Below are 22,398 nucleotides of genomic sequence, written 5' to 3'. Positions count from 1 at the left end.
ATACCAGGCCCAGTTTAACAGCTTATGTCTGCAGGACCAGGTGTCCTGTGGGCTGTGGTGGACTGGCCCTGTGACCAGGATGCTGGTGAGAGACAGGGAAATGGGATGAAAGACCCCCCCTCCCCAACAAGGGTTTCTATACCCCAGGCTCCTGGAATTGACTCATTCTATTGTGAAACCTGAATACTTTGGTGGAGTAACGAGGTGTTCCTGATGTCTGCCTCACCTGACAACACTTAGGATAATGGCTTCAATGGGGCCACGTGAAAGGACCTCAAACCCCAGAGGTCCTATTACAATTTTGGAGCAGGGCGGCACAGAGCACTACAAAACAGGAATTCCCTGTCCGCACAAGGGTGAAAGAGACTCTAGATTAGTCAAGAAAAATTTCCCCCAACCTCACTTGGCCTCCTGGGTAGCATAGCACTGGTTGGCAATCATGACAGGTGTTTGCTGCAGAACCAGGAGATTTCCTGTTATGCTGGGTCCCCTCTGGCACAGAGCCTGGCCCACTCTTGCAGAGGTTAGAACCCAAATCTTCTCATTCTCAGACCAATGCTCTTTCCACCAAAGTGCGCAACCCTAGAATTTAGGAATAATCGTTGCAATCTCCCCAGCCATCAACAACCAAGGAGGAACAGAACAGAATAGAAATGGGTGAGGGGGTCACAAGTGAAGAAATAAGGTCAGTCATCCATCCCTTCACCCATACATACAGGACCATTTTGGCCGCCCTCACCCCTCATCTCCCCTGCTCCCCCAGCCTCCCTGCATCGCTCCTAGCCCATCTTCCCCTTCATCTTGCAGCAGCTCTGTTCTCTGTCCTACTTCTAAGCAGTCTTCTCTCAAGAAAAGACGAGGCACCTTTCTTTATACTTGAGGGCACATTCTGTCCTTATATCTTCTAGTTATTCTATTATCAGTCTTATCCTTATTATGAACTATCAAGTGAAAAAGCTTTCTCCCCCAAGGTGAAGAAAACAATTTCAAAGAGTGGTTTTTCTCAGCCCTTTCTATTAGTCTATTTCTAACATGCAACAAAAAAAAAAGAGGAAAAGGAAAAGGAGAAAGTGGCAGAGGGGGACGTGGAGGAGAGAGAGGAGAAAAAATTTCACAGTGAGGGTAGAAGAGGAGGAGAACAGCAGGAAGACCCCTGACTGCTAAAAAAGAACCCATTCTCTGGCTTTCAAAGACCAAAACTACCAGTAATGAAGGCACCAGCAATGACAGAAGTGGGAGATGGAGTTTTAACAAAAATGAAGAACAAGTCAAGGGCTGAGAGCTCATTCAAAGTGCTTTCACCAGAGCCCCCAGCCTGAGAGCAGGAAAGAAGAATTTCTGTCCCGAGGTAAAGAGCCCCACTGGGGACCTGGGGTCTGGGAGCAGGGATATGGGACAGTTGACAGGACTGCTCAGGCAAGGACAAGCTTCCAGTGAGGTCCCTGAAAAACCCCGTTTCTTGAAATGTTCTTTGCCCTCAGGAGCCTGGGAAGAGAAGTGTTCCTCATGCCTACGGGGCTGGCATGCTCGCTCTTCTCCAGGGGGCTTTCAGGGATACAGCCTGTTCTGACAATATCCTCAAATGGGAAAGAACCAGACTGTGTGTTCATGGGAGGGAAATCCAGGTGAACTCCTTGAAGTAACTGTACCTGACAAAGCCTAAATTCCTTGTGCTGTTTTAAATCCCCCAGGCTACTTTCTTCTGTTCGGTCTTCATGGGGGATGAATGACAAATGGTTGTTCTTATCAATAAAAAGGAGATAGTTACCAGAGGAAAATTACCAAGGTTTGACTCAACTCTCCTCTGGATCCCTCAAAGCCTGGCCTGGGAAAAGCCACTGGGCTCCATGGAGCTTGGTGCTCGCCGTGTGAGGCACCTTGAGGGAAGCTCACATCCCAGATGTATGCTCTGGGGGTGATGCAAAAAAGGGAGACTTTGGGCCACTGGCATGTTTTTGGCAGAGTAAACCTGGGAATTCCAGGGTGAAGATAATGGTTTGGAGATAGTTTTCCCCAAGTTCCAGAGTTATACACTTTAGTGGGAAGACCCTTCACCTAGGAATCAGGAGACCTGGTTGCCTCAGTTTCCCTACATATAAATGAGGACCGTGTCCTGCAGGAGCTCTTAGCTGAGGGTCCATGGGATCGTGAATCGGGGGGAAACATCACATCTTTATTTTCACCAGTCTCTAGTTGAAAGCATTTGCTTCAACTATGAATGTAGGCAACAAACCACATTAGAACTTGCCATCAATAGAAATTAGTTACTTTCAAATCTCCTTACGGTTGTTACAGATTTCTCAAAATGTCCTATATGCTCATCACTACTATGAAATTACAATAGTTCATTAGGTTGATGCCACATCTAAAGAAGCATGTATACTACTCTATCACACATTCTTCTAATGTTTGGACAACCGTTTTGAAATAATTTTTTTCTTTTGTTACCTTATGTATTTTATTTTATGAATTTTTTAATGTTACTCTGAGAAGAGGCTCCACAGGCTTCACGAGACAACAGAAGTGTCCACAGCACATTTATGTTAAGGTTGAGAAGCCCTGCTCTAGTGTGTTGAGAGGGGTCAGGACCGGAGGCCTGAGAAAGCAGACAAGCGCTCCAAGGGCCTCCTGACCCTAACTTTGGCTTACATACAAATCTGGCTCTACTCTAAGGAATTTGGTGTTACGGTGATTACTGAGATCCCGTCTCTGGGCCTGAGGCATCTTTTTCACTTTTGCGGGAGATCTGCAAACAGAGGTATTTGTGGAGCGGATTGCTACTGTTCCAGCTCCTCTGACAGGCTAGGTCTGGGCTTTGGTACAGGAGAGAATGGAGCCTCTTCTTTACAATCTTGTCCCCACCAGAAACCCTTGGGCACAGCTTCATGTGTCATTTAATCGTCACAACATTCCCATGACGCAGCTTTAAACACAAGAGGAATGTGTGGCTGAGCAATTTTACGAACGTGCCCGAAACCACACGAAGCTTGGATCTGAACCCAGGTGCCTCCCGCTTTAAAAGGTCGGGGAAAGGAGGGCGTGTCCTGTCGGCTGCGGCTGCGAGCTCTCCATACTGAGTCCACAGGCTCCGGGCAGCCAACGGAGTTCAGGAATCCCGGGGAAAAGGCTGAAAGGTTAGGGTGCCAGACTGGTGCCAACCTAGTCTGCACCCTCATCCTTGCCCGCTCCGGCGCTGGCCACATTTTGTGAGGGAGAGGAGACTGCCTCCGGCGCCTGGTAGACCCAGAAAGTCCCCAGACTTCCCTCCCCACCACCTCTTCCTGCTAGTGAGGGCCAGCTGCCGCCCTAGTACAGGCTGTGACCCCAGGACGCACCAGACCCGATCTTGCACCCCCCAGACCTCCGCTACTAGTTTAGGTTTTCCCTGGCGGGCCCACCCCCCTCCTCCCCCCACCCCGCCGCGCCCCGGCAGTTCAGGGGGCCAAAGGTTGGTCTCAGGAAGGCTTCAACTGGAAGGCAGCGCCCTCTAGTGGTCAGAGTGCAGAAGCAGCAGGGCCCAGTCTGCACCACACCAGGGTACTCCCCGTCCGGAGCACAAAGGTCACCTATTCCAGGAGCATCCTTGTCCCATGGACCCCACCTACCCACAGCCCTCCACAACGGCCCACGACAGACTTACACGCTCTGCTTCAGCTCGGCCCTAGGCACCGCAAAGCCCGGCCACTCTTGCATCAGCGCCTGCGAGACGGCCAGCCTGTCTGCCGCTCTTTTCTTGGAAGCAGTCCCTACCCTGCCCCCTCCCATCCCTCTGCACCAGTCCCTAAGGAACCACGCCGGGAAAAGGCATATGACCTTCTCAATATCTCACAGCTAGCTAGTGCAGAGCCAGGACAGGAAGCCAAATCTCCCCAGCACACCCACCGTTGTGCCTGTAAGGCACCAGCTCCCCAAAGTCAGCAAACATCTGTCAAGGCCTAACTCCACTGCCATCTTGCAGCCTTTCCAGATCCCTCATTTAGAATTTCTCCTTCCCTATTCCTTGATATACTTTATGACCTTATTATCGTTATCAGCTTGTGTCGCAGCTGTTCCTGAATGGCTGGATGGGTGTGAGAAAAGAGGCAAAGGAAATTCCAAGAGAAAGACCCCATAACTTGGGGGTTAGAATCCTTGCTCCCGCACTTAGAAGCTGTGATTTTAAGCTTGTCACAATGCCTAAGTCTCCATATGCTTAGTTCAAATGACAGATTTTTAAATAACCATAATAGCTCAGTGTTTTATAAGAACTAAACACAATCATGTGTGTGGATGTGCTTGAGACACTGTAAATTGTCTCAAATATGAGGAACCATAAAAATAATCATAGCTAACATTTACGGAGCCCTGACTCTATGCCAGGCACTATACTAAGTAGTTTACATAGGTTGCTTCATGGAACCTACACAACAACCCTGGGAAGAGAATATTATCATCACCATTTTATAGATCAATAAGCAGATTTTCAAAGAGGTTAAAAAACTTGCCGAACATTATACAGCTAATAATTGTCAAAGCCAGATTACAAACCTGTCTTTCTGATTTTAGAGGCTGCATTTAACCACTAAAATAGTCTGTCTCTGCTGTTTTAGTTATCTCTCCGTGCCCTGTGTCTCCTGACACGTCATAGTTGCCCAGTGTTTGTCAAAGACATTCATTTATTAAGGGCTGAGCATAGTGCCTGTCCCAGGAGCCTAAGAAATTTGCTTGTCACCTAGTAAGTTTTGGGACCAGGACTTGGACACAAGCTGTCTGGCTCCAGAGTCTATGCTTTTAACCACACCCCTTGGCTGAAGGAATAATTGCAATCCTCTTTCTCTTTCTTTTCAAATCAGATAATGCTTGTAGTGAGACACAAAAGCATATCACTAAACTTTCCATGTTTTGTATCAGGAGTCAGCAGGACATTCTGTTAGAGACATGGTGAAGCACGAAGGTGTAACAACATAGGAGAGGGAACAAGAGGTCAAGGCTAAGACAGCAGCAATGGGGGCCAGATCGCTGAGCTGCTGTTGCTGCTGGGATTTTTTATTAGGATTGTGACAAATTTATAGGTAAATATAAAGAAAATTAACAATTATCTCCATTTAGATTTTCTTTCATGTTCCTTAATAGTACTTTATAGTTTTTATCCTATAGGTCCTAATAGAAGTCTTGTTAAAGACAGAGAAAGAAAAGCATCATATGATATCACTTATATGTGAGATCTAAAAAAAATAATGATACAAATGAAATTACTTACAAAACAGAAATAGACCCACAGACATAGAAAACAAACTTATGGTTACCAAAGGGGACCATATGCTAATTGCATTATGGCAGAGAATGTGATCTTTTTGACAAAGATTCTTTGATATTTGCTTTATTGGCTAGTACATAATCAATTTTGTAATAAATAAATCTAAGGAAAGTAGAAGGAAAGAATCAAGTTAAATGTGGAAATCAACAATAGAAAATGATAGAACTATTAAGTAAGTTGAGCAGTTTATTCAGGAAAAACAAGCAATAAAATAGATAATTAACTAATGTAATCAAGGAAAAAAGGGAAAGAAAACACAAATACACAAAATAAAAAAATAAAAAGAAAGAACTATGAATGCAGAGGAAATTTAAAGAACCATAAAAACCCCTTTTCTCAATTCTATGAATATAAATCATAGACAAAGCAGATAATTTTCTAAAAAAAAATTTCAATGCACAAAAACTGTTTCCAGTAAAGAAAAAATACTAAATAGAATAATTACTAAACAAGAAATAGACAAAAATTATTATGGCCTAACTTTCCCCCTAAATATTTGCCCAGTTAGTATCACTGGAGAATTCTACTAAACCTTTAAAAAACAGATTATTCCAATGCTATTGAAATTGTTCCTGAGCTTAAAAAAGAAGTTTCCAAATTCTTTTTGTGAAGTGAGCATAACATTTATTCCAAAACCCAATAAAAGTAACACCAAAAAATTTAAAAAATCAATCTTATTGAAGAATATTGAAGCAAAAGTCTTAAATAAAATACTATGAAACAAGATTGCTTTGGCTATTCAGGGTCTTTTGTGTTTCCATACAAATGATCCCAAATAGCCAAAGCAATCTTGGGAAAGAAAAACGGAGCTGGAGGAATCAGACTCCCTGACTTCAGATTATACTACAAAGCTACAGTCATCAAAACAGTATGGCACTGGCACAAAACCAGAAATATAGATCAATGGAACAGGATAGAAAGTCCAGAGATAAACCCACGCACTTATGGTCAACTAATCTATGACAAAGGAGGCAAGGATATACAGTGGAGAAAAGACAGTCTCTTCAATAAGTAGTGCTGGGAAAACTGGACAGCTACATGTAAAAGAATGAAATCAGAACACTAACACCATACAAAAAAATAAACTTAAAATGGATTAAAGAACTAAACATAACGCTGGAAACTATAAAACTCTTAGAGAGAAACACAGGCAGAACACTCTCTGACATAAATTGCAGCAATATCTTTTTTGATCCACCTCCTAGAGCAATGAAAATAAAAATAAAAATAAACAAATATGACCTAATAAAACTTAAAAGCTTTTGCATAGCAAAGGAAATCATAAACAAAATGAAAATACAACCCACAAAATGGGAGAAAATATTTGCAAATGAAGCAACCAACAAGGGATTACTCTCCAAAGTATACAAACAAAACAGCTCATGCAGCTCAACATCAAAAAAACAAACAACCCAATCAAAAAATGGGCAGAGGGATTTCCCTGGTGGCGCAGTGGTTGAGAATCCATCTGCCAATGCAGGGGACATGGGTTCAAACCCTGGTCCGGGAAGATCCCACATGCCATGGAGCAACTAAGCCCGTGTGCCACAACTACTGAGCCTGCGCTCTAGAGCCCACGAGCCACAACTACTGAGCCCGCGTGCCACAACTACTGAAGCCCGCGTGCCTAGAGCCCATGCTCCGCAACAAGAGAAGCCACTGCAGTGAGAAGCCCGTGCACCGCAGCGAAGAGTAGCCCCCACTCACCGCAACTAGAGAAAGCCCACGTGCAGCAACAAAGACCCAACACAGCCAAACATAAATAAATTAATTAATTTTTTTAAAAGTACATATGCTTTTAAAATAAAAATGGGCAGAAGATCTAAATAGACATTTCTCCAAAGAAGACATACAGATGGCCAAAAAACACATGAAAAGATGTTCAACCTCACTAATTATTAGAGAAATGCAAATCAAAACTACAATGTGGTATCACCTCACACCATCAACAGAATGGCCATCAACAAAAAATCTACAAACAACAAATGCTGGAGAGGGTGGGGAGAAAAGGGAACCCTCCTACACTGTTGGTGGGAATGTAAATTGGTACAACCATTATGGAGAACAGTATGGAGGTTCCTTAAAAAACTAAATATAGAACTACCATATGATTCAATAATCCCACTCCAAGGCATATATCCCGAGAAAACCATAATTCAAAAAGATACATGCATCCCAATGTTCACTGCAGTATTATTTACAATAGCCAAGACATGGAAGCAACCTAAATGTCCATCGACACAGGAGTGGATAAAGAAGATGTGGTACATATATACAATGGAATATTACTCAGCCATTAAAGAAGAACAAAATAATGCCATATGCAGCAACATGGATGGACCTACAGATTGTCATACTGAGTGAAGTGAGTCAGACAGAGAAAGACAAACATCATATGATATCCCTTATATGTGGAATCTAAAAAAAATGGTACAAATGAACTTATCTACAAAACAGAAATAGTCATAGATGTAGAAAACAAACTTGTGGTTACCAGGGGCAAAAAAGGTGGGGAGGGATAAATTGGGAGATTGGGATTGACATATACACACACTACTATAAAAAATAGGTAACTAATAAGGACCTATTGTATAGCACGGGGAACTCTACTCAGTACTCTGTAATGACCTATATAGGAAAATAATCTAAAAAAGAGTGGATATATGTATATGTATAACTGATTCACTTTGCTGTACAGCATAAAGTAACACAACATTGTAAATCAACTATACTCCAATAAATTTTTTTTAAATATTATGAAACAGAAGCCAGCAGCATATTAAAAGACTAATATACCAAGACCAAATGTTATTTTTGTTTTTGTTTTGTTTTTTAGGATTGCAAGGATGCATCAATTTTAGGAAATCTATTAACATTGACCACCATACTAATATGTGAATAAAGAAAAATCATAGGGTCATTTTTGTTGATGTTTAAAAGCCAATTTAAAAGCATTCAGTATTTATTCTAGATATCTTAAAAACTCAATAAAATAGAAATAAATATATATTCCCTAACATAATAAAATATATCTCATCCGCAAAGCTAGCACAACGCTTAATAAGGAAACAACTGAAGAATCCCCCATTAAACTAAGAAAAAAGACAGGACTCATTATCACCACTATTATTTAATATTTTCTGGAGATATTAACCAATACAATTAGACAAGAGAAAGAAATTAGAGATATAAAAATAGAAAAGGAAGTAATTATCATTATTTACAAATAATATGATTGCATGACTAGAAAATCCAAGAGAAACAACTGAAAAATTATTAAAAACAATTACAGAATTGAGTAAGAGAAGATAACTGGGTATGAAATTAATATTTAATCATCAGTTATCTTTCAGGTGTGAAAAACAATGAAGAGTTAAAAGATATAATGAATGATATAAATTAAAATGATATAAAGATACAAACAAACATAAAAGATGCAATGGGAAAGAGATAATATTTTCAGCAGTGACATAAAATATTAAATACTCAGAAATAAGCTTAAGAAATGGACAAGACCTTTATGAAAAAACTTCTAAACATGGCCAAGCTACACACGTATCAAAACACAAGACTTTAAAAATGGTAAGGAATATCATGTTCTTGGATCAAAAAAATCAATGTCACAAAAATTTCAATTCTAAGTTAAAATATAAATAGAACATAACCCAATTTTAAAAATACCAGTAGGTCTTCTTGTTGGTAGATGGTGGGAAGGGAGAGACCAGATAAGCAGATTATAAAAATTAGATAGAAAATTAAGTTAATAGAAAAATTCTGAAAAAGTAAAGAGGGGGACTAAATATTAAAATATTCTAAATCTATAAAAATGATTAGACATTTAAAAATATTAACAAATATATAAATTACTATTTTCTAGGAATTAAAATATAAATCTAAAATTTGTCAGGCACATATATAAACAGAATGAATGTACAGAAATAGGCATGCATACACACAGATGTATTGAATATATGACAAAGCATTTCAAGTCAACAGTGAAAAGAAGTTTCACTCAACTAAAGGTACTGGAATGACTGGTAGACAACTTGAAAAATTAAGTTATTTCTGTACCTCACACCTTCCACCAAAATAAATTTCATGAAGACCAAAAAATTTAACGTAAAAAATGAAAAATTACGAATACTGGAAGAAACCATGGGAGAATTTTTTCAGTCTTGGGGTGGAGATGGTCTGTATACATGTCACATAATTATATGAAAACAAAAAGATTCCTGCAAAACAAAAACTACCATAGGGAAAGATGAATGGCAAACTAGAAAAATATTTCTACCTCCTATCACAAAGGACTAATTTTTTGAGTATATAAAGAGCACCTACAAATCAATCTGAAAACACCACCAAAGACATCAACCCAATAGGAAACGGGCAACTTTATGGAAAGGGAAAAACAAATGTCTCTTGAACATGTAAAAATGTGCTTAACCTCGGTCATGATAAGATAACTATAAATTAAAACTACATTAAGGCCATTTTTCACTTCTCAAATTAGCATCATATTGTTGGCATGGGTATGAGGAAGCATTTCATATGTTGCTGGTGGAAAGGTATGCTGGTGCAACCTCTATGGAGGAAAATATGGCAATATTTCTCAAAATTGCAAATGCATATACCCTTTGACCAGCAATGCCATTTCTAGAGATTCATCATTTGCAAAATGATGTATGTACAGGGTAGGGTTTGGAAAAGAAAAAATTGGAAATAATCAAAATGCTCACTGATGGAAATCTATGTCAATAAATTCACATAATTATAAATACTGTGCAGCAATTTTTAAAGAGGGAAAGCGCTTTATGTACTGATATGGAATGGTCTCCATGACATACTGGTAAGTGAAAAAGCAAAATGTAGGACATCATTCGTTGTTGCTATTATTGTTGTTTTTTAAAAAAAGGAAAAATAAGGAATTGCTTATATATGCACAGAATATCTGTAGAAGGGTCCACAACAACAAAGCAACATTGGTCAATAATAGATCACTGGGGAGTGGGAGTAGGAAGAAAACTTTTAACTGTATACCCCTCTCTACTCTTTGAATTTTAAACCCTGTGGATGTAATTACCTATCCAAAAATCCTATCCCATTGTAGTTTGGTTACAAACTACAAAAGTGCTTAAATATATTTTTAACAACTACACAGAGAGAGGATTTTTTTCAAATAAAAATATTTATTTTATATACATAGCTCTGCAATTTGCCTTTTTTTGACATGATGGTATATTATGGACATCTGCCTTTAGGCCCATATTTATAGAACTCATTCTTTTTAATATATAATATTCTATTGTGTAAATTAATCAAAATTTATTCAACCATTTCCCTTTTGATGAAAATTCAGGTATTTTCTTGGTTTTGGTTTTTGTTCAGTATGGGTTTTTTGACGTGAAAATAATTTTTCTTAGCTAAAATTAGAAGATATAAATATAAAGGTAAAATAATAAAAATATTGGAAGAAAATTATAACCTCAGCCTGAGGGTAACTTACTTAAACAATAAAGGAAATACAAGTGACTTAGGAAAGAGAAGTGTATTGTATTTAACTACATACAAATGTAAATTTTCCTTATGGAAAAAGATAAAGTCAAGAGACAACGAAGTGAAAGAAACTGTTTAAAAAAAAAAAGAAAGAAAGAAAAAATGGCAACAGGTTAATATCTCTAATATAGAGAAAGTTCCTAGAAGTTGAGTTTTTTTAAAACATGCAAAGAATATGAACAGGCAATTCATAGAAGAGGAAATACTAATGACCAATAAATGTATGACGAGATGCTCACCCTCACTATTCATAGTTTCAAAGGCAAAACAACAGTGAGGTCTAATTTTTCATCCATCAGATTGGCAAAAATGTAAAAGATAATAACCAGTATTGGCAAGTTCATGAAGAAATGTATATTAAATATTCTTGCTGAACATCTGAATCTCAACCATCTTTTTGGAGAGCAATCCGATAACATAGTAGAAAAAAATTTTAATGTTCATATTCTTTGACCCAGCAACCCAACTTAATTTAGGGGAAAAGAATCTGAAAATATAGCCTTTGGTGTCTCTCTATGCCTCTTCTCTCTTTCTCTCTTTTCCCCTATCTTCTCTCCAGTACACCTCATTTAATTAACTGTGTTACTTCCCAGTCAGCTGGACTGTCATGTCCAAGCCCTCCTCCACCTCCATTAGACTCTAGCCAACCGAGGCTACTGCCTGAATTAGGGAGATGGTCTTGGATCCCTGTAAGGCCTTGTCTAGGAGTTCCCCTTGTGCTTTCAGAAGAGTGAGGCCAAGGACATCAGCAGAGCCAACATCTGCTTTGAGTTCCTGGGGCTCTTGACAACATGCAGCACCTGGCAGAGGCTGCTTTGCCCTGGCCATTCTGCTGGCAATTGTGGAGAACAAGCTTGGTCGTGAGGACAGCCCATCCCAAGATCCCCAGAGCAGAGACAGCCATCAGGGAAAATCCTGAGCTCATGAGGGATGGATCCCATGATTTTTTTTCTGGTGGGGAAGAAAAGGACCCATTCTTCTTGACACTAATGAAAGGGTGAAAAATATAGTTTCTTTTTCTTTTTTGTTAGAACTAATACTATTGCCCTCCCCACCAGACATTCTGCCTCTGCTATATGTTGCAAAAAAAGCCTGGTAATTTGGCCCTCAGGCTCTTACACACTATAAATTTATGAAATCCAGGTTTGACATCTGGATACTACAATATTTGTCAACTTTAGCAACCCACTTAACCACTCTGTGCCTCAGTTTAACTGTAAAATGGGAACAATAATACCTGTCGCTAGGGCTATACCAAAGATTAGATGTATACAAAAGAAGTTCCAGTTGAAGAGTAGAAACAAAATATAAACCAATTCTGAATTAATGAAGAACTGGGATTGCAGATCTCCCTCAGACACGGGTATAGCCTGTAGGCTACTCTTCTAAGAGGGTGGTATTTAATGTCTACGGAGCAGCCCTCATCTCTGCCTCAACATTTATATGTGAGTGAATTTAGATTACCATGTATACACCCGACTTCCATGGCTAACACTTCTCTTCCTATTCCAGGATGAATGCACATCCTCAGCTCAACTTCCCAGGAGGGAAAGCAACTGTGTTGCTTAAAAAAGAAGAGGCTGAGGCGGGTATGGTGTTTTTGTGCAAGGACAAGTCTTAAGACTGTTCCCCTGAGACTAGCTTGGAGCAACTGAGACTTAAATTGGATCCTGGGAGAGATGGTATCAGTGAAATATCATCTCAGTTGGTGTTCACCATAAACCAAGCCATGGCATTGGACAGTGAGACCTACCAGTGGTGTGCCAGAAGCCAGAAGCTGGATATCTACCTTCAAGGCCATTATTTCTCTGTTTGAGTCACAGGTGGTCTCCTGGTATCCCCAATGCCACCAGGTGGGACAGTAAGCAGGGTCAACAGCTAAAGACAGAAGTAGTTATTTCAGGTCCTGGATAGGCAGTCTCCTTGGAGAAGAGTCCTTCCCATTACTCAAATCCTTTTCCATCACTCCCATTGGCAAATGCTGCCTTTCCCTAAAGCATGGATACAAAGGTATCTCATTTTGTCTTTAATTAAAAAAATCCTTCTGAGGTAGCCATCCCATTTTTATTGACACAGACTGAAGCACAGCAGGAAAAGCAACTTATCCAAAGCCACTCACTGAGCAGTGCCAGTAAAAGCAGAAAGGTCTGGAATTTAGGCCTCCCGATTCCCAATTCAGTCTCTCAGAGATGTGGCTATATTTCTAAATATAGGCACTGAGCCTTCAGGCTGGGAAAGAAAGGTGGATAAAATGGATAGTTGTCTTAAAGAGCATTTAGTCATAAGAAACAGAAACCCACTCAAATTGCCATAGATTAATGGGGGAAAAAATAATAAAGAAGAAGTATAGCTAGCCCTCATGAGTTCTGGTTTCTGGAATCAGAAACCAGAAAGCCAAAAGAACCCAAAACAGTCACTGTCTCCTCTCTGGGGCAGCAAGGCCTCCCATCTCTGCATATTTCCTCATTTTGTGCATGCTCCCCTGCTCTGTTACTACTTTGGCACAGCCTAAATATGGCCACTGCAGCCTCAGCTTTATGTATATGACTTCTTCATACTCCTAGACAATGGAGCAAGTCTTCAAAACTGAAAATTATGTTCTACTTAGAATTCTATACCCAAACTACCAATCAAACATGAGGAAAGAATGAAGACACTGTCAGACACACAGTGACTCCAAAAAAAAAAAAAAATTGCCTTTCATATGACCTTTCTTAAGGAGCTACCAGAGGATGTGCTTCAGTAAAACAAGAAAGTGAATCGGTAGAGTGGATAAAATGGGATCCAGGAAACAAGAAATCTAACAGGGGGAGGGGATAAAGAAATTCTAGAATTAAAAAGGGCCAAAAAGGGCAGTTAGTCCTGAAGAAAGCAAAAGATACAGGACACTGAAAGATCTCTAGGGGGTGAAAATGGAATTGACAGATCATCTCTCTGATGGCCCATGACAGATCTGACGAGGGATTAAAGATATGGATATGGAAAACTCTGCCTGTTTAAAAAAAATTAAGGTGATCATCATCTCCAGGGAAAACACTAAATTTTACAAAAGGAAACATAATCATAGCACACAACTTGGCTCTGTAATTAACATTTATGGAATCCAAATTATGTAAAAATTAACTAAAATTTATAATATAATGATTTTTTTTTGAAAGATGCAGAGAAGAGTAGGGGTTAAGAGAACCATATCCTCATCTTCTATAACAGAAAATCAATAGATAACGTCTAAACTTTATCATCAAAAGTGGTAATATTAGCATTTTATGTAGGAATGTGGTAAAACACCTCAAAGAGTTGATAGTGGTTGTCTCTGAGAATAAAAAGACACTGCTATTACCTTTTATGAACTTTCAAATACTATCTTTTTGACTTTAAGAAAAATAGATGTAAATTACACCCACCCACCCCCGAATAAAAACCTGTCCCAGAGCCTTTTAACAAATGTTTTCATCATCACCTACGGTTAGTAGTTAATCCAAATTTTCTACTTCAGTCTAGGTTGATTTCTATTTTCTTCCTTGCTTCCTGGCGTCTTCCCGTCTGACCTAACTAGCTTAGCGTTCAGCACTTCCATTCTCTTCCTTATCAAACTCTCATCTTTATTGGCTTCTGTGACTCTGTTCCCCCCTGGTTTTTCTACTTTTCTGGCTGTTCTTTTCTCTCCTTCTCTGCCTGTTTCCTCCTCCCACCTCTCAAACATGAAAATTCATTCCTCAAGACTCATTCCCCACTCCTTCAATCTTTTCTCTCTACTATCTCTCCCAATTTCTGATCTACCCTCATGATTTAAACCTGCACCTCCTGGGACTTCCCTGGTGGTCCAGTGGTTAGGACTCAGCGCTTTCACCAACGTGGGCCCGGGTCAAAAAATAAATAAAGTCTTTAAAAAAGAAAACCAAATCACTCAAAATCAAACCTATCCTCCTGAGACCATATTTCTGTTCATGATTCACAGTCAAAACCTTGGTTCCTCCTTTTTTCTCTTCCCCCATCCAGTCAGTTACTAAGTACTACTAGTTCTTTCCCACATTCATTCCTTTCTTTCCAAAGGTGTTTTCCAGGTCTTCATCATCTCACACTTAAAATATTCCAATAGTCTCCTAAGTGGTAAGCCCCAGATCTCAAATCTGCCCATGTTTTACTCATCTTTATACCTCCCACACCTACCTCAGAGCCTGGCACTGAGCTATTGCCTAGTAAGTGGTCCATCAACTAGATACTGTCTCTGCCTCTAATCCATACTGCCACCAGACATCTTTCTAAAATGCTGATTTGTACATACCACCCCAGAGTTTTAATGGCTTTTCACTGTCTATGTGACAGTGATTAGTTTAGCGTGGCACTGAAGGCGCTCTATAAAATTTCATTCTACTACTTATGTGAATACTCTGTTCCGGTTGATCTCACTAATGGAAACTCCTCTTTCATTCATCTAAACTTATTGATTGCGTATCCCAGGCACGGTGCTAAGTCTTGGAGAATAGAATGGGAGTACGACGAAGCCGCTGCTCCTTATAATCCAGTATTGATGTTCTCCTAATACACCTTAAGTATTTCTACTTGCGATGGTTCTCTCTAAGATAGAAAGCCTTTATCATCCTCTCAGCATATTTAAGTATTAGAGTCAGTAAATATGGATGCTCACCAAATGTGGAGATAAGGTTCCTTTCGGAACATGAAACTAATAAGACCAAACAGGTAACAGATAATATCAATAAGCAATGTCTACCATTTACTGAGTGTTTACTGCGTGCCAGGCATTGTGCTAAGTGATACATTATTTCATTTAATCTTCATGGCCTTTTCAGTTAGGTACTATTCTTGTCCTGTGACAATCAGGCTCAAAGATAATTTGTGTAAGTTCACTCAGCTAGTAAATAATGGACAAAAATCCGTATCTATTACAAAACCCAAGATTTTATTTATTTTTAATTAATTTATTTATTTTTGGCTGTGTTGGGTCTTTGTTGCTGCACCCAGTCTTTCTCTAGTTGCCGCGAGCGGGGCCACTCTTCGTTGCAGTGCGCAGCTTCTCATTGCGGTGGCTTCTCTTGTTGCGGAGCACAGGCACGCATGTGGGCTTCAGTAGTTGTGGCACGTGGGCTCAGTAGTTGTGGCTCACGGGCTCTAGAGCGCAGGCTCAGTAGTTGTGGGGCACGGGCTTAGTTGCTCCGTGGCATGTGGGATCTTCCCGGACCAGGGCTCGAACCCGTGTCCCCTGCATTTGCAGGCGGATTCTTAACCACTGCACCACCAGGGAAGCCCAAAACCCACGATTTTAACTTAGACTAAACTGCTTGACCCACTCCAGAAGATGGTTTTTAAGTGAGACTTGGAGACACCCAACTCCAAAGTAACTAAGCTATTTTAGCTGTCTCTCTGGCAAGACTTGAGTTCCTTCAAGGTAGGCCTATTTGCATCCCCACTGTGACACACATAGATTCTGTATTTATTTATTGCCACTTAAGTACGTCATCATCACCACCCACAAATGTTAAAAAATACTTATGTGGGCAACGGATTATACTGAGAGGTATCCTTGGGGATCATAAAAAAGATGTCCTGAGATTATGCAAAAGGAGGTATTAGTAATTTCCAAAACTCTCTCCTGATCCATTGATTCTCTTCTGAACCAGAGAGTGAACTACACAGTAATGGGATTGAAACAGGACACCCCAAGTTTGGCCACAGTAAAGGTGCTCTCAGTTCAGGCTTCCTGCAAGAAAAGGTCTCGATGATGCTGGTCACCAGCCTGGTGGCCCTTCAAGGTATGTTCAGAAGAGCTTTTAGCACCCCAAGACATGAGGGTGCTATACCTTTAACATCTTGATTACTCTCCAGGAGAAGGGTGGAAAGGAAGCCCAGAGTGGGACAGGGCAATGCTCCTTAGGCCCTGGCTGTCCACATGAAAACATCACACCAGTATGAGGGCAAAATTGGTCCAAAGGGACTAAAGACTTCATACTAACTAGGGGATGATAGATGAATCAGACTTTCATTGGGTAGGAGGTCACACCTATGAGGAAAGCAAGCCTGTGGGAGAGGCAAGCAAATACAAATACCTCTACTTACTGGATGAACAGAGGGCTACAAGTTGAGGCAACAGATGTTTGGCTATAATGTGAAGATGAGCACGGCAAGAAACAGACTTGGTCTGGAGGTGGGTTTTAAACAATGCAGCTCTTCAGCAAAGGTTGATGGCCAGACTGAGTATATAAAACCCTTGTAGTTGAGTCCTCTGTGCATCATTTATCAATGTCCATTAGTTTTCCCTATTAGATAAAAAAGATATTGGAACTTGCAATGACTTGCTATTACACGTTTGCATAATCAGTAACTGATGCAGGTTTTTGCCTCTCCTTGGCATTCTTAATTCCAAGCCTTATTTAGGCCTTCCTCAATTCAATAACTACCACTGTGCCACCAGAATGTAAGCTCTGTAAGTGCAGAACCTTTGTCTTGTTTACCCCAACCAAAAACAGTACCAGGCACATAGCAGGCTCTTAAGAGATTTGTTTAAAGAATTTGTATGACAGCTTAGGCTTTCCATATGGTGACTCTAACCTCATGCAATGCTTCCAGGTAAATATTCCCCAATTACTCACCAGCAAATGGGTATAAGGAGGTTAAATGTTGCCCCAGTGCATGGGAATTAATACAGGACCTTCTCACTCCAAAATCCGTGCTCTCAGTGATTATCTACTACATGCTAAGCACTTTCTCTCTCAACTCCATCACCACTCTCCCCATTCTGAGATTGCTTCCTCCCATTTCCAGAAACAGGACCACCTAACACTCCCTTATTCCAGCCCCTTAACTGCAAACTATCAAAGGAAAACAAAGACCACATCTGTGATCCTTGGCAAGCACCTGCCAAATGTAAGCCTACGCCAGTTTTCAGGGAGAAACTGGTGAATATCAAGCAGTCTGACCCTTCAGACATAATTCTTTATTGAATCTAAATCTTCTCAGATGGTTAGGCTATTTCATTGGCAAAATCAATTTTGTTTCTTCATACATATTAAAAACTCTAAAGAGAAAAGGAGATTGGGTCTAGCCATACAACCTACTTTTGACTCCCAAGTTATGCGAGAGGAAAAAATCTCTAAGCTCTTTTCCCTTTTCTAGTCAGGTGAAGAGACTGAACTTTTGATAGGTCATTCCTTTTATCACTCTTCCCACCTCAAGACTCAGCAGAATTATGGAAATGGTAGTGTTCAGTAGAACAGAAGTACACCCGTTTTGTCAGGACCAGAGAAATCATGTAGGTCAAGTTATCACGCTTACATGTGATGAAATGAGGGAACTTTCCTGGATCTCTATGCCTTCCTCAGCTCATGAAACTAATTTCAATGCGTATCCCTGTCCTATCACTGTGCTAGCCACTCAGTGCTATACATGGAAAACCTACCTTGAACTTGTTGAGTGGCCTCTATTTCTTCGATTGTCTTACCTTCCAGCAAGAAGAGATCAAAGGCTGGCTTCTTTCCCACTTGCATCAGGATCAGGTAGATTTCACAAGATCACAACTGCAACTTTAAGCAGTAGACACAACACATACAATACCTCCCCTTCTTTCCTTTTCCATTCCCTCTAGTCATAAGGGCCTATCAAACACACATCCCAGGATGAATTACATCAGGTATTTTGTTACTATTCTAAGTTTGTAGCATAAAACAAACTGTCCTTTTTCTTTCTACAGCTTTGTAAGCCTTGTGCCAGAAGAAACTTTAAAAAAAAACTTATAGAGGGACTTCCCTGGTGGTCCAGTAGTTAAGACTTCGCCTTCTAATGCAGGGGGTGTGGGTTTGATCCCTGGTCAGGGAGCTAAGATCCCACATGCCTCGTGGCCAAAAAACCAAAACATAAAACAGAAGCAATATTGTAATAAATTCAATAAAGGCTTTAAAAACGGTCCACATCAAAAATAAAAAATCTTAAAAAAAAGTTATAGCAAGATAAATCTGACTCTCTTTAGCTTGGCATCTTTTACATTACAATATGCATAGAGAAGGAAATAACAGGGCACAGGGGAAGAGATGTTAAATATGCCAGGCATCTGGGGAACATAAGATGGGCAAATGAATGTGTTCCCTGACCTTCCCTCCTCACTGCCAGAGCAAATCTAACTTTCTTCCTACCTCAGTCACCAGTAAATAAAAAAGCAGCTCTCACAAAAGCAGCTGGTGTACAGTTCTCACTCAAATATTGGGTAAGTGTGTTTTTGTACCCAAGAAGAACTTTTCCTCTCTCCCCTCCAACAAAGTAAAATAAACAAGTGAGTCAAATAAAATGAGAACACCAATGTTTTTGGAAGAAATTTTTATTTGACACTGTTAAGGGAAGAGAGAGGAAACAAGCAAAGACAGGTAGGATAGGAGAGGAAGAGCACCAGACGCAGTAACTGACTTGGCAGAAAATGAGGAAACGAAGAGACCCTGGTGTTGAACGGCATCCACATAGCAGTGCTGGAGGAAGAGGAAGATTTGTGCAGACCAGGTGCACCACAGATCTTAACTGTCTAGCTTCAACTAAGTACTTGTCAACCTCTCTGGTCATTTCTCTCTTTTTTTAAGTAAATGTCAAAGCAATATCTGCAGCCTTTTCTTTTCTCTCTAAATTCATAAATCCTCTTGTCTCTTTGGACAGATAACCTCTTGTCTTAGTTAAGCAGAGAGGTGGGGGCAGGATATTCCTGCTAGGAGGAACTACATGAATAAAGAGGTAGAAACACAGACAATTTAACTGGGGCTAAATGGCAAGCCATCAAAGGGAAACAGACACCTTACCTGTGATCCTTGGCCAGGACCTGCCTAATGGGGGAGCTAAGGTTTGTGGGACCAGAGAGACAGAAGGCTGAAAGAGATGGGTAAGACCCTTATTAGTGATGGCCTTGAACCTCAAACTAAGGATTTTGGATTTTGTGTCTTATGGAGGTTGAAACTCTGGGCATGGAGTCAAAAGATCTGGATTTAAATTCTGGTCCTGCAACGTACCAGCTACGTGTCCTTGGGCAAATGAAGTTTTGAGATGCTACTTATCTGTAAAATGCGGTATTTCCTCCTCTGTCTTCTGTTTCCACAGGACTGCTCTGAGAATCAAATGAGATTCTGGATTTTAAACCCAGACCCACTTGAATTCTGACTCAGAAGTCTCCAAAGCTTTCTCCACTGTACTACACTCACCTTAATCTTTACCTGTTTTATGTGTTAGTTTTGTTTTTCTAACTAACTAAATTTTAAGCCCACATGAGTGGAGATGTCTTTTACTTTTCACTATTCAAAGACTCTTCTGAAACCACTCAATATTATACAATCACTGGAAGTCTCACACAGAAGCCATGTCCAACTACAGAAAAGGTTTTATCCATTGTGCTATTATGCTAATTATAGTCTACATAAAAAATCTGCAGAAAGGACACATGATTGCTGGCCAAGTTTATCAAGACATTCAAGAGCATTAGACTACTAGCGCTGACTTGAACTAAGCAGAATAAACAAAGCAACAGTAAGTCAAGGGTTCCACTTCTAAAGAATTTATTTTATTTATTCTGCTTATCTCAAGATGGTTAAACAAAAATTTGAAATACTTATATCTTGGCTTTCAAGGTGTATTGATACCACTGATTTCAAATAAGTCTATAAATTTCCATGCATGAATAGGTAGACTTCTGGACACACATCTTAATCTCAATCTATACGAGTGATTCACAACCCAAGGAATATGAACCTCTGTGAGGCCATGTAGTTATTTTAAGAGGTCTATGTAAGCATTATCTCCCGTCTGAATAAATAATATATCTTACAAATATGTATATACTGTACTTCAACTGGATATAGATTCTGGTGTGGCTAATAAAGACAAACTGATTTAAAAGCATTACTGAAATCATAGCAGCTTTTTGCTATGTGTTTTTTCCATCAAACGATACTAAAAATACAACTATAATCTTGTTGGGAGCGACTCTAATAATTTGGGGACCTTAAAAATGGTACATCTTATTAGAAAAGGTAAAGAACCACAAGCCTACATCTCATGATTTACAGATATAAGTGTTTCAGTTGAAAGAGGAAAGGCAACATATAGACTCCACTTCTGTGGACACCATCTAAGTATAATCTGGCAAAACACAAAGTTTATATGTATAAAATTAGAGAGTTGAGTGCCTGTAATTCCACTTATCTGGCAGGTATGAGAGCTCAAAACCTCTTAATGTCCATTAGCTAAGACAGTTTGATCCTGTCTTGATCCTGGAAAAGATCTCCAGTTGTACACATTGTATTCTACACATTCTATTTTAAACCCATGGCGCAGACCTGGGGTTCTCAGCCTGAGTGCTGAGATGCTGACATTACTGCAAGCTACAATTTCCCACCATAGGATAGACACCTGTGATACGTTTACCCCACCAAATCTTTCCCCCAACTCCCTACATCAGAACTTACGTTAGATTCATTTTGGAAACTCTCAGTAAGAGTACTCTCTCCTGCTAGTACCCCTGCAAACTCCCAAATCTCCACTGGTTTATTCTTGTAAACAGCACCTTTATCTTCCCACCTCTCTACCACAGAGACCAAAGAGGGATTTTCTCTAACATCTAAATATCTATTCACCAGCCCTGTTCCTTCTCCTCCTAAAATCTGTTTTCCTTCACAGATGTCAGTGGCCTGCCTAGATGAGCTCTAACAACCAACTCTGAGGTACCCTTCACCTCCTAAAACCCCAGGGGCTGTTTTGTTGTTGTTTAAAACAGACAAACTATGATCCCCTCCTGATTAGTTTTTGTTAAGTCTGATATACCTGTATTCCTTGAGGAAACAGGATTTGGACACCAGGAAGAACGAAACTGAAGCATGCAGAAGTTCATGTGAGAAGTCAATTTGTCAACAATAACTTATCAAGAAAAATTTTTAAAAACAATAGATAACTGAGTCTGAGTTCAATTAATTATAATACAGAAACAAGAGATGATGAACACCCTTTCCTCAAAGCCATTTATCCTCAACCTACAGAAATGACCAGACTTCTAGCTCCAGTGAATCCATTTGCCATACCACATAACGGGGGCGCCTGCCCAAGCTAACAGTGCCCTGTAACAGAGAACTACAGAAACACATGGGTCTGAGGCACATACAATGAGAGAATCAGACTAAAGCTCCAGTCCTCTGATGTACCCCTGCTCACTTTATCTGCTTCAGTGCCCACCATATCCCTTCTTCCTCTGGAGTGAAATGTGCATATATGCATGTGTCTATGAATATATACACATACATATATACACACACACACGTATATATACAAATGTGCAATACAAAGACATAAACAAGGAATTTTTCTCCTAATAACTATTTAATCCAACTGAGACTTGTTGCGGGGGGAAGAAACAAATTCTTGCCCCCAAATCTTCCTTCCAACTTGAGAACTAACTATTGGACCAGAAAGAGTATTGCTCAAGGAAAACATTTAACAAGCACTTGCTCAATTGTTATGCAGCAAATGCTGACAACTAAGGAAGCTATCTGGATACTTTAGGTTTCCCAACTCTT

The 22,398-nt window shown here is 40.0% G+C and overlaps 1 protein-coding gene across 1 annotated transcript; it reads left to right on the top strand.

Annotated features, from left to right (window-relative positions):
- Nucleotides 1-12,419: 12,419 nt before the first annotated feature.
- On the top strand, nt 12,420-17,694 carry CD160 (CD160 molecule; the record flags this gene model as incomplete). The annotated part of the gene is given in 3 exon segments (XM_082451486.1): nt 12,420-12,467; nt 12,471-12,659; nt 16,479-17,694. Coding segments are annotated over 3 exon segments (441 nt in total), but the record flags the coding sequence as incomplete, so codon positions are not given.
- Nucleotides 17,695-22,398: the final 4,704 nt, after the last annotated feature.

The sequence above is a fragment of the Balaenoptera physalus genome (assembly GCF_965194825.1).
Source record: "Balaenoptera physalus genome assembly, chromosome: 1".
NCBI lineage: Eukaryota > Metazoa > Chordata > Mammalia > Artiodactyla > Balaenopteridae > Balaenoptera > Balaenoptera physalus.
The sequence above is the reverse complement of the archived record's forward strand: the minus strand, read 5'-3'. Positions and strand labels throughout refer to the sequence as shown.